Source organism: Ictidomys tridecemlineatus, chromosome 3, assembly GCF_052094955.1.
Source record: "Ictidomys tridecemlineatus isolate mIctTri1 chromosome 3, mIctTri1.hap1, whole genome shotgun sequence".
In the NCBI taxonomy this organism is placed as follows: Eukaryota; Metazoa; Chordata; class Mammalia; order Rodentia; family Sciuridae; genus Ictidomys; species Ictidomys tridecemlineatus.
Window position 1 is genome coordinate 83,507,572 of NC_135479.1, and position 14,935 is coordinate 83,522,506.

The window sequence follows — 14,935 nt, forward strand, 5'->3', positions numbered from 1 at the left end:
TATTATTCATTGCCCTTCATCTAATTTGTTGTTGTTGTTGTTGTAGGTGGACACAATACCTTTTTTTTTTTTTAATATATATATGGTGCTAAGGATCAAACCCAGGGCCTCACGCATGCGAAGCAAGTGTACCACTGAGCCATAACCCCAGCCCACATCTAATGTTTTTATTATCTGTTCCTACTGAGCTTGCCATTGCAGATTCAGATTAAACAATATGGGCTTAGATCTTCCTTTCTTAAAATAACAATGGAAATTTTTACCCTGACACCACATTACCAGACACTTCAATCAAGGGTTTGTTATGAGGACTATGTCTTCTCTCTTCCATCATCCTCTGATTTCTTAAAAATGGGAATTTAATATGAATTATAATCCAAACTAAGACCCTTTTGAATATTTAAGGATTCTATATTAATAAGTGACTAAATGAGTGGGAGCTGGGGCTGTAGCTCAGTGGTAAAGCGCTTACCTAGCATGTGTGAGGCACTAGGTTTGATCCTCAGCACCACATGAAAAAAATTAACAAGTGAAATGAAGGCATTCTGTCCATCTACATCTATAAAAAATAAATAAATAAATAACTGCATGGGCAATAAGTATAAAAAGAGTCTCAAGGACAACTTGAAATATATAGTCACCATAAATATAAGCCTTCGCATTAGTTATCAGTGGCTTTCATTAGCTTCCTTTTCAGGGATGGAAACTAATATTAGGCTACGGCTTCATAAAATAAGTCGGAGTCCATTCCACTATTCTTCATAATGCAATTTTAACAATATAAACCACAGAAATACTTGCTTTATTTCTGAATACACTGATATCTGTTTGTCTTCTCTTTTTAATATTTAACTAAAATATCATTTTATCTTGTCAGGATGTAATAAACTGTGAAATTGCTGTGCCACTGTCAATGGAACACACTTGTATGTTTTTTAAATGTGCATTCCCTTTGTGCTCAGCAACAAGTTTATTAGAAAATTATTAAGTGAAAAACAATATTATATAAGTTTTTAGATTACTCTGAATATACCTAGTAAGAAAAAATATAATATTAATAATAAAACACAAAAAAAAATTTTCAAAAAAGGTTTAGAGCAGACTTCAAAAGATGAATAAAATAAAACTTGAAAAAGTAGGTTAAAACCAAATTATGGAAGCCTCTAGAGTCCTAATTATTAATTCTTATCTGTCAGAAAATATGGCGCAAAGATTTTAAGTAAAAGAATTACAGTATCAAACAGTTTTCTTAGGGAAAAGTAATCAGGATGAAGAATAGAACATGTGGATAAAAGAAAAAATAATTTATATTGGTCAGTATTTTGTTTCATATACAGATGATAAAATTTTATTCATATTAGAAGTTGATGTTACCCCTTTTTAAATAAACCCTGCTTTATATACTTATAAAAATGTTAGCATTCAATTTAAATAGAATATGCATTAAAATTATCATTACAATATGTAACTATCTGGTACAATAAAGCTTCACATAAAAATGAAAATAAATATTAAAATGAAATTATTAAAATTGTAGATAAAAACCCTTTATCTTTCTGTTACTTGTGTTTCTACATAAAGGTGAGAAGCAATAAAGTTAATCTCAAAAATTAGTATTTCTGTAGCTTACCAATGTTTCTATTAAAGTATAATGATAAAATTATCAAGCTTAATGGCTAAAGATCACTTTATCTCTTTTTAAATTATACATATGTAATTCACAGATTGTCACCCTTTGTTTTAAATAACTGGGAATTCAGTATTTACCATTTAGAATCATGCCACTACTTCATGATCTTCCCTCAGCATATAAATTCCAAGACTCTTGTACACATCAATTTGACAACATACATAAAAAGCAATAAACACTACGCTCCTTTATGGACTGAAAATGAAATACAGATTAAATTTTCTTTTTTACTAATGAAAACCTACGTTTAGTGCCACAATTAATTATTGTTACATAAATTACCTAAATGACTATCATACTTACTGGGAAAATGAAATGAAATAGTCAATTATCAGATAGATTTAACATAACATCAATCTTTGGTGACCAAAAAGTGCAAATTAAAATAGTGAAATACCAACTTTCATATTATTAGGTAATTTTAAAATACAAAATATGCAATTGCTAGCACTAGTATAAATGTGAGCATTCTGCTACACTTCTAGTGAAAGGTAAACTAGATTAAATCCTTGGAGAGGAATAGGGTATTTTTGTATTATACTGTTTAAAAAAGAAAGAAAGAAAGAAAGAAACCCATTAGCTGAGCATGGTGGTGCATGCTTATCAGGAGACTGAGGCTAGAGGATCCCACCTTCTAGGCCAGCCTCAGCAACTTAGTAAGACCTTGTCTCAAAATTAAAATGAAAAGGGACAGAGACATAGCTCAGTGATAAAGCACTTGCCTAGCATGTGCAAGGCTCTGTGTTCAAGCCCTATTACTTCTACAAGACAAAACAAAATAAACCCACTACACTTTAACCAAATAATTTCACTTCTATTATTTTAAAATGAAAAGATACATAGAATATGTATGAATAATATGATGTATGAATACATGAATAATGACTAGTAATTTTGATAATAGTGAAGAATATAATACATACTCAAGGAATATATAATGATATACTCAAGGAATCGTCAAAACAATTATGGTTTATGATTATAATGAATTACTAAGAAGCTAATAAAATAATGCTCTTACAAAACACTTAAGATATCTCTTGAGTAAATGAGAAGAGATAAAGAGAGTAAAAAAGGTTATAAAAGATCACCCTTTCTTTTGTCAATTACTCTGCAATAAAATCACATCTAAAAACTGTAACAAGGCAATAAAAATCCTCTTTTGTATCTCCTATTAATACCGGCCAACTTATTGAACACAATCTAAGGAATATGTTACTATTCAACAAACTGTCTCTCCCGATGCTCTTTACAAATCAAACCAAATCAAAAACCTTATAGAATAAAATCTATGGTTTCATGATAATCAAGAATATAGGGGCTGAAGATATAGTTCAGTGGAAGAGTGTCTTGAGCAAGTATATGACCCTGGGTTCAATCTGTAGTATCCCCAGGGGGAAAAAAAAATAAAAGTATAAAAAGTGTCAATATGTACACTAAGACATTCCACATAAGTTATTTACTATCTCTTTTTATGCATGAAACAAAAAGAAAACAACAAACAAAAACACTTTAAATTTACCTGCATTGCACTTTTCCCCAGTTTCACCACTTCAAATAATGTGACAGGGTCCCCTTCACCATTCTGTTGAGGATGCCCATTAGCTCTTCCACGGCCTGTTCCTCTCACTCCAGCTTCAATTCTGCTCTTCTCTCCTGGAGATTTTCGAGGTTTCTTATTTGTAGACTAAATTAAAAGATTTTTAAAATGACATTAAATGCAGGCTTACTTTTCACTTTATAATAGAAAAATTAAACATACTGTCAATCACAGGTGGTTTAAAAAGTGCAAAATAAGATAACTCCCTAACAAAAAAAGCTTTACATATTGCTTTCAACAACAAAAATATAGTGTAAACAATCAAACCTAAGTTTATACATATGAGGTATGAAAACAAAGTTTAAAAACTAATTAGATATGATATAAAACAATAATATTTTAACCATGCTATATTTTAACCATGCCTACTCTTGACATGTCCTTCATTATGCCATCCTCTGCCTCAGAAATCTTGTTCAATAAAATACTTCTTGGAAATACCATTTATTCAACTCTTCCCTATTGTGAAGTACTCAAATATTTCTTAGTCATACAATGAATACAGAATGAACATATTTGCAACTATTTTAGGTACTGGGAATACAATAATAAAAAAAAAAATAGAAATGTTCTTGCCTTGATAAAGTTCACATTTTTTTAATTAACATACCATCCCCTTCCCCCAATTATTTCTTAAGTTAATACTAGTTACATCCTACCTATGTCTCATCTTTAGAGTCAAGGGTAATTTGGAAAAACAGTTTGTGGTCATTTCATCCAGTTCTATAAATTCTATTCATTTCTATCTATATTAATTGCATGGTTGGTGCTTCACCAAATACATCAACGACATCAACATTGCTAAATGCAATAGAGTTTCTTAAAACTCTCTTTAACAGTCGACATGATTTTCTTCCTTATCTTTCAGATACCTTTTCCTTCCCTGTACCATATTTTTTACCTGTTAGTTTTACCTAGAGGTCTTTCCCATGCATCTTTTCTTCTCAATCAAAATATTTTCTTTTGAGTAACTTAATTCATTCTTACTATAGCCGTATTCCAATTATCTAATGTCCCTTTTCTCCAAATCCACTCTTATTTGTCTTGTTTTGTAATTCTGGATTTGGACCCTGGAAAATTACTTTTATACCATCTACTGCAGTATCAGGCTTTAAAAATAGAGGGTACTGGAGGAACACTACAAAAGATAAGATGGAGGGCTTCTATTCATGGTTACAGTACCTATTCCCTGTATTTGGTTATTACTGTGTACCTCAGTAGTACTCTCTTCACTTCTCTTAACAGTTTAAGGCCCTAAAATCAATATTGTGGGTGGGTGAATACATATTAGGTCATGTGATTATTGTTTAAATAATTTTATTCCAAGGTCAGTTTTAGATTTACAAAAAAAAATTATGAAAATAGCACAGGAAATTACCATATATCTGACATCTAGTTACCCCTATTATTAACAACTTGTATTTGTATAGTATGTCTGGTACAAATAATAAATCAATATTGATATGCTAATAAAAATGTATACTCTTTATTCAGGTTTTCTTATTTTTTGTCTAATGACCATTTTCTGCCCTAGAAGCCCATCCAAGACACCATATTATATTCAGTCATCATGTCTTTACTCGAGCTTCTCTTTTCTGGGAAAGTTTCTTAGCTTCTCTTGTTTTTTGATGACTTCAGCAGTTCTAAGGAATACCAATCAGGTATTTTCCAAAAGATCCTTCACTTGGACTTGTCAAGCATTTTTAATCATTACTAGACTAGGATTATGACCTTGGGGGAAGAAGACAGAAAAAGTAAGGCATCATTTTTATCATCTCATATTAAGGATGCATTAACTTAACATTAAATAACATACATTATTAACATGACATATCATTGTTGATGCTGAAGTTAATCAGTTGTCTGTTGTAGCCTTAGTTAGGTTTCTCCACTATAAAGTAACTTTTCCTCCCTTTATCTTACTGTACCCTTTGGAATAAAATTACTACACATAGTTCACAGTTAAGGGGTAAGAAATTAAGCTGTACTTCCTTGAAAGTCAGTTTACATAAAATTATTTTACGTTCTTCCACATCTGTTTTCACCCATTTATTTGATCATTTATTTATTTGCTCATTTAAATCAATATGGACTCATCAACATTTACTTTCTACTTTGGGATATAGTCTCATATCATTTTACTTTATTTATTTATTTTATTTTTTAGTTTTGGGTAGACACAATATCTTTTATTTTATTTTTATGTAGTGCTGAGAATCTAACCCAGTGCTTCAAGCATGCTAGGCGAGCGTGCTACCACTTGAGCCACATCTCCAGCCCCATTTTACTTTGTTTTTAAAGTTTTTTCAAGCTTGTTCATTTCAGTTGAGTGTCCATTTGATATTTCCCTATCACTGTGTGTGTTGTGTGGGGGGGGGGAGGCGGGTATTTTGTTTTTTAATCTTTGAATACTTAAAGCACCTAAAAGTTGCTGGACTCTCACCTTGTTTATTTCCTAGCTCAATCCTAAAATTAACCAATACTACAAAAAGACATGGTTCCTTTTACTAGAGAATGATATTAGAGATGAAAATCTGCAACACTAGGTTTGGCCTTTTGCTACTGAGGTATCTTTGCTTCTAGGCCCTGAGATGGACAGAACAAGGAAATACATGTCCAGCATATTACAGGTAACAAAATTCATTCACTGTATTATAAAGCTATACAGGCTCTGACAAATGCATAGTGTTCTGTATTCATAATTATGGTATCACAATGGAGAGTTCTACCACCTTAAAAACCCCATATGCTAGCTAGGCAGGGTATAATCCTATATTCCCCTGTAATCACAAATTTGAGGCCTGCCTAGGCAAGACCCTGCCTCAAATAAAACTTAAACTTTACCCATTCAACCCATCCCCTTGCCACCACTAAATTTTTTAAAGAATCTTTGTTATAGTTTTTACTTTTTCCAGATATTCATAAAAAAGAAATCAAACAGTATGTAGCCTTTACAAACTGGCATCTTTCATTTTAACAATATGTATTTTAAGAATTATCCATGTCTTTTAATGGCTGAATAAGTGATTTTCTTTTTATTGCTCAACAATATTCAATTGTATGGACACATTACATTTTGTTATCCATTTAAATAATGATGAGCATCTTGATCATTACTGATTAACAATTATGAATGAAGCTGCTATAAACATTCACAAGTCTTTGTGTGGACATAATTTTATATTGTGTGTATGTACATAATTTCACAATAAATTGTTAACACATTAAAGAGTACAACTGTTGGAATGTTCAGAAAGACTGTTTAGTTTCTTCTGAAACTATCATTTTACATTTCCACTATTAATAAATGTGACTTCTCTGTTGCTTCAAATCCTTGTCAGGAAACTCATAGTGTCAGCTTTTTGGATTTAGCAATTCTAATAGGTATATAGTGGTATCTCTCACTGCTGTCTTAATTTGCCATTCCCAAATGTCTTTATATGTCCTCCTAGAGTCATTTAAACACACAGAAATAAATGTGTGTATATCAATGTTATCTATTTACTTTTGTTTGTGCAGAGTACTGCAACATTCTATTTTCACTATTAATATATATTGTACTCAATTTATGGAAGTACTTCGAGTCTTGATTCTTTCTTGAATGCTGCTATATTCTAGTATACTAACTTATCTATCCATTAAACTATTGATAGACATTTTTGGGTGGTGGGGGGTTACCAGGGATTGAACTCAGGGGCACTCAGCCACTGAGCCATATACCCAGCCCTATTTTGTATTTTATTTAGAGACAGGGTCTCACGGAGTTGCTTAGAGCCTCCCTTTTGCTGAGGCTGGCTTTGAACACACCATCTTCCTGTCTCAACCTCCAGACCTGCTGGGATTACAAGCATATGCCACCATGCCCGGCTTGATAGACATCTATTTTGCTTCCGTTGTTTTACTATGACAAATAATACTACAACAAATAAACCTATGCAAGTGTAAGAATGTTTACATATACCATACTTCAATATACACAGTGTATATGCAATACAAAGAAAACCTCATGGGGAAAAAGGGTTAAAACAATCATAGATCTCATCTATTGGCTTGTTAGTGTTAGTAATAAAGGGAGAAAGGAATATAAGAAATTTAAAAACAACTTCTTCTAATTAGGGCCTATCTATATTTTATCTATATTATCACAAAAACAATTTTCCTACTACATAAAAGAAACTTTACTACACAGTAAAAGAAACAGAAAGACCCCCCCCAAAAAAGGTATTATTCAGAAAGACTATCCCTAATATATGAACAGTAAAGGATAGAGATAATCAAAAATCAAAAGAGCACATGCAATCAATTAGCTTATATTTTAGAAGTATGATTTTGCAGTTCTGAAAACTCTGAGGAGTTTTTCCTCAAGCTTTTCTGAGAAAGCTATTTATTCCATGCAAATCAAGTTTCTTTCAAGCTTAGAGAGAAAGACATTTTTAAAATAAGAATTTTAAAGGTGAAGCTGTAGCTCAGTAGCAGGGTGCCTGCCTACCATGCATGGGCCCCAGTTTGATCCCTACACTGCCAAAAACAAAAACAAAACTTTGGCTCAGGTAAAGAATGCTTAGCATATAAAAGGTCCTGATTTTGATCCCCAACTCTTAAAAAAAAAAAAAGTGAATTAATGAATCTATCTTAATAATCTTAGTAACCTAGATAGTAACCAGTTTCTAGAGTTCTATTCTACCATTATCAGCCCTATCCTTGAATCTAGACCATTAGGTAGGAACCCCAAAACAGGCTGTCATACCAACTACATGCTAGCTCTAGCATAGGTGTAGCGCAACACAGACCCCTAAAAATTAACTAATCCTACAAGACATAGTTTCCCTCATAGAACATGAACAATGTAACTCCCTCTCCCCCCAAATATTATAACTTAGGAAATTATTCCATTAAAAGTAGATATCTGCCTCAACTTTGTGGGATGTCTAATTTCTATGTATTGTCTCATACATTTCACTTATTCTACCTTATGAAATTCATGTTTAAGAGAAAGTGCTAATTATATATTACTCCCAAATATGCATAGCCTGAATTTAATCAGAAAGAAACAAATGAATTGAAGAGCATTATAAAATGCCTTTGCTTATATTTTTCAAAAATATCAAGATGATAAAAATCAGAGATCGACAAGGAACTACTGAAGATAGCAGACATTAAGCATAATAAATCTTTAATGTATTTGGTTAGGTCCTGGACTAGAAAAATAGATGTAAAGACATTCTGAAACAACTACAAAGCTATGTGTATAGCTATTAGATAATAATATTCTGTAAATATTAAATTTCCTGGTTTTGATAATTATATAATACTTAACATAAGAGAATTTCCTTTCCTTGTTCTTAGAAAATACACCATGAACTATAGGGATTATGGATCATGATATCTGCAACTTATTTCAAATAGATCAGAAACCATTTGATCCTTATTGCACACTACATTCAAAATAAACTCAAAAGAGATCTAGACCTACATGTAATAGCAGAAAAAACACGGGAAACTGAGCTTAGCAACAATTCGTTAAATACAAAAGTCACAATCTATAAAGGAAAATAATCAACAACTTTAGTCTTAATCAAAATTAAAGACTTTAAACACAGAAAAGCAATTGCTTCAGAATCATTTTTTTAAAAGAATCATCGTTCCCCCACTGAATTAAGACTCTTTATCATAAATCAGCTGACATATGTGTCTCTGTACTCTCTCACACAGATCTGTCATTGTGCCAATACCAATTTACCTTCATTACTGTAGCTTTACAGTAAGATTTAAAATCTAGTAGTGAAAGTCTTCCAGCTTTGCACTTCTTCCTTATTGCTTTACCTCTTTTTAGAGACACTGCATTTTTGTGGACATTTCAGAATGATCAATTTTCAAAAACAAAAACAATGGTGAAATCGATTTGGATTACAAATATATAGAGAAACTTTCTCAGAGCAGTTTGAGAAAAAAACTGACAATGTAAAAACAGCTATAAAACTTACCAAAAGGTACTTGATGACATTTAACATCAGAAAAATACCAATGTAAACAAAAATGAGACACTACACTATGCCCATCAGAAAGGTTAAAATAGTGCTACATGGATTCCAATGTTTATGACAGCACAATTCCCAACAGTCAGGTTATGGAAGCAGGTGTTCAACAGAAAATAAAGAAAATGTAACATAGATACACAATATAGTTCTACTCAATCATAAAGAAGAATGAAATTATGTCATTTGATGGTAAACTAGAGAACATGCTAAACAAAATAAGCCAGACTCACAGTCAAAGGTCACATATTTTCTCTTTTTTGAAGAGAAAAAAGCTAAAGGGGGAAAAAAAAAAGAATGAAAGCAGGAAATTTTATGAAAATGGTGGAGTAAAAGTAGTGGGTAGAGGAAAAGGGAGGAAGGAGGGAAAGGTGAAGAACTGGGGAATAAAGCCTAACAAATTATGCTATATGCCTATATATGAATATATCACACTGAGTCTTACTTTATGTACAATTATAATGTAGCAATGGGAATAAGTAGAAGGAAGACCAGAACAACAGAGGAAGAGGGATGGAAAGGATAGAGGGAGAGTAGAGGGAAGTACCAGGAGATGAACTGGAACAAAATATGTCATATGTACATATAAATATGTATCAATAAACCTCATTATTGTGTATAATTATAAGGTACTTGAAACCTAATGATGGTAATAATAATAATAATAATAATAATAATAATAATAATAATAAAACAAAGGCTAAAATAGAAATGACTGATGAAATCAACTGTTGGTTAAAAAAAAGGAACAAATGGACTTCCTCTATATTGCTGGCAGGATACAAATATAATCATTTGGGCGAAATGTTTAGAAGTGCTCAATTAATTTACACATACATATATCCTTTGAATCATTAATTCTATTCCTCAGGATATATATGAACAAAATGCATACTAATATACATGTAAAGAATTGTACAAAAGGGGCTGGGATTGTGACTCAGCGGTAGAGCACTCGCCTAGCATGGGCGGGACCTGGGTTCGATCCTCAGCACCACATAAAAATAAAGGCATTGTGTTGTGTCCATCTACACCTAAAAAATAAATATTTTTTACAACAAGAATTGTACAAAAATGTTTATAGTATCTTTTTTGCATAATAACCAAAAAGTGAAAAAATAATGTCCATAATAGTAGGAAAACTAAATAAAAAGGAGTGTTTTATACAATGGAACACTGGGAAGCATTTAAAAAGATCAAATAACTAAGAACACAAAGTTTCCTGTACAAACTAATGAATCAAAGTGGTCTAAATAAAATATCATAAATACATTTGCATAAAGTTCAAAAGCATGGAGAACTAGTCTTAGAAAAGGCAGAATAGCAGGTACACCTAGAAAAAATAGACTGAAAAAATAGACTGAAAAGGGCATATGGATGCTTTTTCTAGAGCACTAGAAGTGGTCCACAATTGAACCTTGGTATCAATGAGGGATTTTGGTATCAGTTTATATTCAATTCCTTTATAGGGGGTAGTATTTGTATATATACTTTAAATGATCTCAAGATTAATTATAATGCCGAATACAATGTAAGTAGTTTCTATACTATATATTTTCCAAATACTTTCAATCAGCAATTGGTCAAATCTTTAGACAGAGTCCTCAGATACAGAGTGCCAACAACTGAATATATTGATTGCAATTATGTGAATTGTATAGAGTAAAAGTACCAGCACTTAATGCACATTTAAATTTCATATACTTTATGTAAAAATACAAACTCAAAAAAACCCCTACAGATCCAAGTCCTCGAACACCTCCAATCATCATCAAAAAGAATACCCTGCAGCAGGCTGCAGGGGTACACACCTGTAACTCCACCAACTTAGGAGGTTGAGCCAGGAGAATTCCAACTTCAAGACCAGCCTCAGCAATTGAGTGAGACCCTGTCTCAAAATTTCAAAATAATAATAATAATAATTTAAAAGAATAAATGAGCTAGGGATGTAGCTCGGTGGTAAAGTGTCCTTGGTTCAATCTCCTGCAAACCCCACTCCCCAAGCCTTGGCATATCTGTGGATTAAAAGGATGATTTGAAACAAAGGCATTTTCTGATTTAGTTGGTTGTACTAAGATTGTGTTGCAGAGTGTCTTTAGGGTGGGTATCACATCTACATTATTTAGGGCGGGGGAGAGGGAGGGGAGGGCAAAGGGAAAGGGGAGAGAGAGGAGGACCTATGTGTATACCTTCAGCAAAAAATGCAGCAGACCTTACTTAAGAAATAGTTCAATTACTAAGTTTAAATATTTCACCCAATACACTGAATTGTTTGTACTTCATGTTTCATTTGTTCATTTTATTTATTCACCACATATGTATTTAGAAGGAGAAAGAAAGGATTAAACACTCAGCAAAGCTAGGCATGGTGGCACATGTTTATAATCTAAGATAATTGAGAGGATGAGGCAGGAGGATCACAAATTTAAGGGCAACCATAGCAAGAACCTGCCTCAAAATAAAATTTAAAAAGAAAAATTTTGTGATAATAAATGTGATTCAGCAACTTCCTAGTGAGTCTAGGCAAGTGATTTAATTCTCCTGTACCCATTTTCTTCATCTGATTTATGGGAAAAGTAGTATCTATATACTGATAGGAGACTTGTAAAAATTATATGAATAGTGATTGACACACAATACATGCTCAGAACATGTTGGTTATTGAGATTTTTACAGAATAGTTAAACAGTGTTTTAAGAATGTGGGAATACTTTAAAACTAAATATATTGGTCCTCGTGAACTTTACATCTCAGTAAAAAAGGGCAGGCTACCTAATTTTGGATAATGTTGATGGAGCAGTTTTCACATAAAATATCTTATGATGATAGTTTATCACCTTAAAGCTTTCAAAGATACCAGGTGCCGTAGTTCATGCCTGCAATCCCAGCTACTCAGGAGGGTGAGGCAGGATAATTACCAGTTTTAGGCCAGCCTTAGCAACTTAATGGGACCAGTCTTAAAAACTAAATTAAATTACATAAATACATAGGGGTAGGATGTAACTCACTGGTAAAGGGTCCCTGGGTTCAATCACCACCATGAGGGATAATTTACTTTCAAAGTTTTCATGATTTCACTGTTGCTTTCAGACCACAAAGCAATGTGTTACACAGACTATTAAACAAATCACACCATAATCTTGTTTTTAATTTCTAAATAAAAGCAAATTTATATAAAAGCTCCCAAGAATACGAGAAGAACTGCTGTATATCCTTCACTGAGATTCCATAGTTATCATGTTGCCCTACCTCTTATACAATATTTTTTTCCTGAACCACTGAAAGATGTAGATAATGATAAACACCCTAAAGACACTCTGCAACACAATCTTAGTACAACCAACTAAATCAGAAAATGCCTTTGTTTCAAATCATCCATTTAATCCACAGATGCCAAGGAAATTTATCACAATGTCTTTTACAAAAAAATGATCCACACTAAGATCACACATATTTAGATGTCACCTCTCTTTATTTTTTCTCAATATGGAATAATACATCTATCTTCTTTAACTAATGACCTTGATATTTTTTGAATGGTGGCCAATTATTTTGTGGACTGTTCCTCATTTTAGTCCGAGTTTCTCCAAGATTAGATTTCACTTATGTATTTTCAGCAAGAATATCAGAGAAATAGCAGTCCATTCTTTGTGTGCATCCTTTATCAGAAAAGACATGAGGCAATCAGCCTAATCACCATCTTTTTGGGGGGATACTGGAGGTTGAACCCAGAGGCACTTAACCTTTGAGCCACAGACCCAGTCCTTTTTACTTTTTATTTCAAGACAGGTTCTTACTAAGTTGCTAAGGCTGGTTTGAACTTATAATTCTTTTTACCTCAGCCACTGGAGCTGCTGGGATTATAGGCATGCACCATCATCCAAGTTAATTTTAACATCTTGGTTAAAGAAGCATAGGCCTGATTTCTCTGACATGAAGTTACTCTTTCTCACTTTGTAATTTTACAAGTATTTTGTGAGATAAGAATAAAACTTGTAAATATATACCATCAGATCATTCATCTACTTTTTTTTTGATCCATCTGGTGTTTCCTGAATAACCTATTATTATGATGGCTAACAAATGGAGATTTTCTAATTCCATCCATCTTTCTACTTTTATTACTTGGCATTCCTCTTATTTCAATGTGGACCAGGAGTTCTTACTTTATTCAATGGATTACAGTCTATTTTTATTCTCAATTTTCCCCAGAAGAGTCTTCTTCAAACTGGCTTCTATGTTACTTTTATTAAGCCTCATAATTCGTTGAGCACATTCTTTATTTCTGTTACTCTTTCAGTAGTGTCTCTCTCATACACACACACCAACACACACTTGCACAAGCATGCACGCAAATATATTGCCTCTGTATCCATCTACATATATAGAAAACCTTAAGTCCACTGCTGATGCCAATATAAATCCAATACCAAGTTTGTTCTAGCTTTTTCTAGATTTGAATCCCCTTTTCCAACATTGAATACTTCCATTAATGGAATAGCTTCCATTAATCCATTAATCTCAACATACTTATGGGCTCAATAATTTCATATATGATCAATTTTCTGATCCTCAAGGGACATCTCTCACTATGTAGTCAACCAGGCCAGAAACCTTTAATAAACAGTTTTAAAATGGAAGATAAAGGAAAACAACAATCTTTCGACAATAATTTTTTTGTTAAAAAATATTTTTCTTAAAAGATAAGTACAAACAGAAAAGCAGACAAATTAAAAATGTCCACATGATGTTATCTTTAATCATTTAAAGGATTCCATAAAAGGATTTTAAAAGACAAGAGTCCATAAAACAAGACAGCACTTTTCTTGATATTTCAAATTTTAAAGCCAGTTCTAAGAAATTTACTGTCTAGAAACACTTCTGTGACTATTCCAATCCCCAATGTTACCTAACTCACTCATTCCACAAAATATAATTTACTAGAAAATATTTTATCATTCTTTGAAAACTTTTATTTCTTTATTCATCACATATGTATCAGACACATAAAAAAGTTAATCTTTCTACCTGGCACCACAAGGCTTTCAAAGAACTTGTAGTACTTAAGATGTATGGTTCAGCATCCTAATACAATTTTGTAAATTAGTAGTGAAAAAGAAACAGTTGTGCTTATTGTATACTATAAACAATAGAGTAAGTAAAATGTCTTCAGCCCACAGGGCTAGTAATACAGAAATTAGACTTCACTGCTGCAGCTAATTTCAAAGGATACGATTAGGGAAAAAAAATGGTAATGACACTCTTAATGAAAATAGAAATATCTGGAACAAATCCTTCCTTGCAACATATTAAGTAACAAATTTCACAGAAAATATTATGTTTGCTTAGAAAGTCACAAGGCTAAACAACCTTCCATGCATCTTTAGGCAGTACAGAACAGTGAAGGAAGAAATAGAAGACAACTCTAGAAAATGGAAATATCTCCCATGTTCATGGGTGGGCAGAACTGATATTGCTAAAATGGCCATAACACTAAAAACCACAGACTGAATACAATTCCACCATGAAAGTATCAATGACATCACAGCTAGAAAACAACAGTCCTCGAATTCCTTTGAAAAGAATAAGCTGGGCGAAGTGATGCATGCC

At 32.5% G+C, this 14,935-nt stretch overlaps 1 protein-coding gene across 6 annotated transcripts in view; it reads right to left on the reverse strand.

Annotated features, from left to right (window-relative positions):
• Stag1 (STAG1 cohesin complex component) overlaps positions 1 to 14,935 on the reverse strand; it is a 360,462-nt gene that overhangs the window by 228,830 nt on the left and 116,697 nt on the right. For 4 of the 6 annotated variants that reach the window (XM_040269835.2, XM_005327048.4, XM_078043361.1 and 1 more), the window contains one exon: positions 3,213 to 3,377. The exons of 1 other annotated variant lie outside the window; for it this stretch is intronic. In XM_040269835.2, the coding sequence (XP_040125769.1) occupies positions 3,213 to 3,377 (165 nt within the window). Of the gene's footprint in view, positions 1 to 3,212; positions 3,378 to 14,935 lie in introns of those variants that run through there. One more of the 6 variants, XM_078043363.1, reaches the window with a different exon arrangement.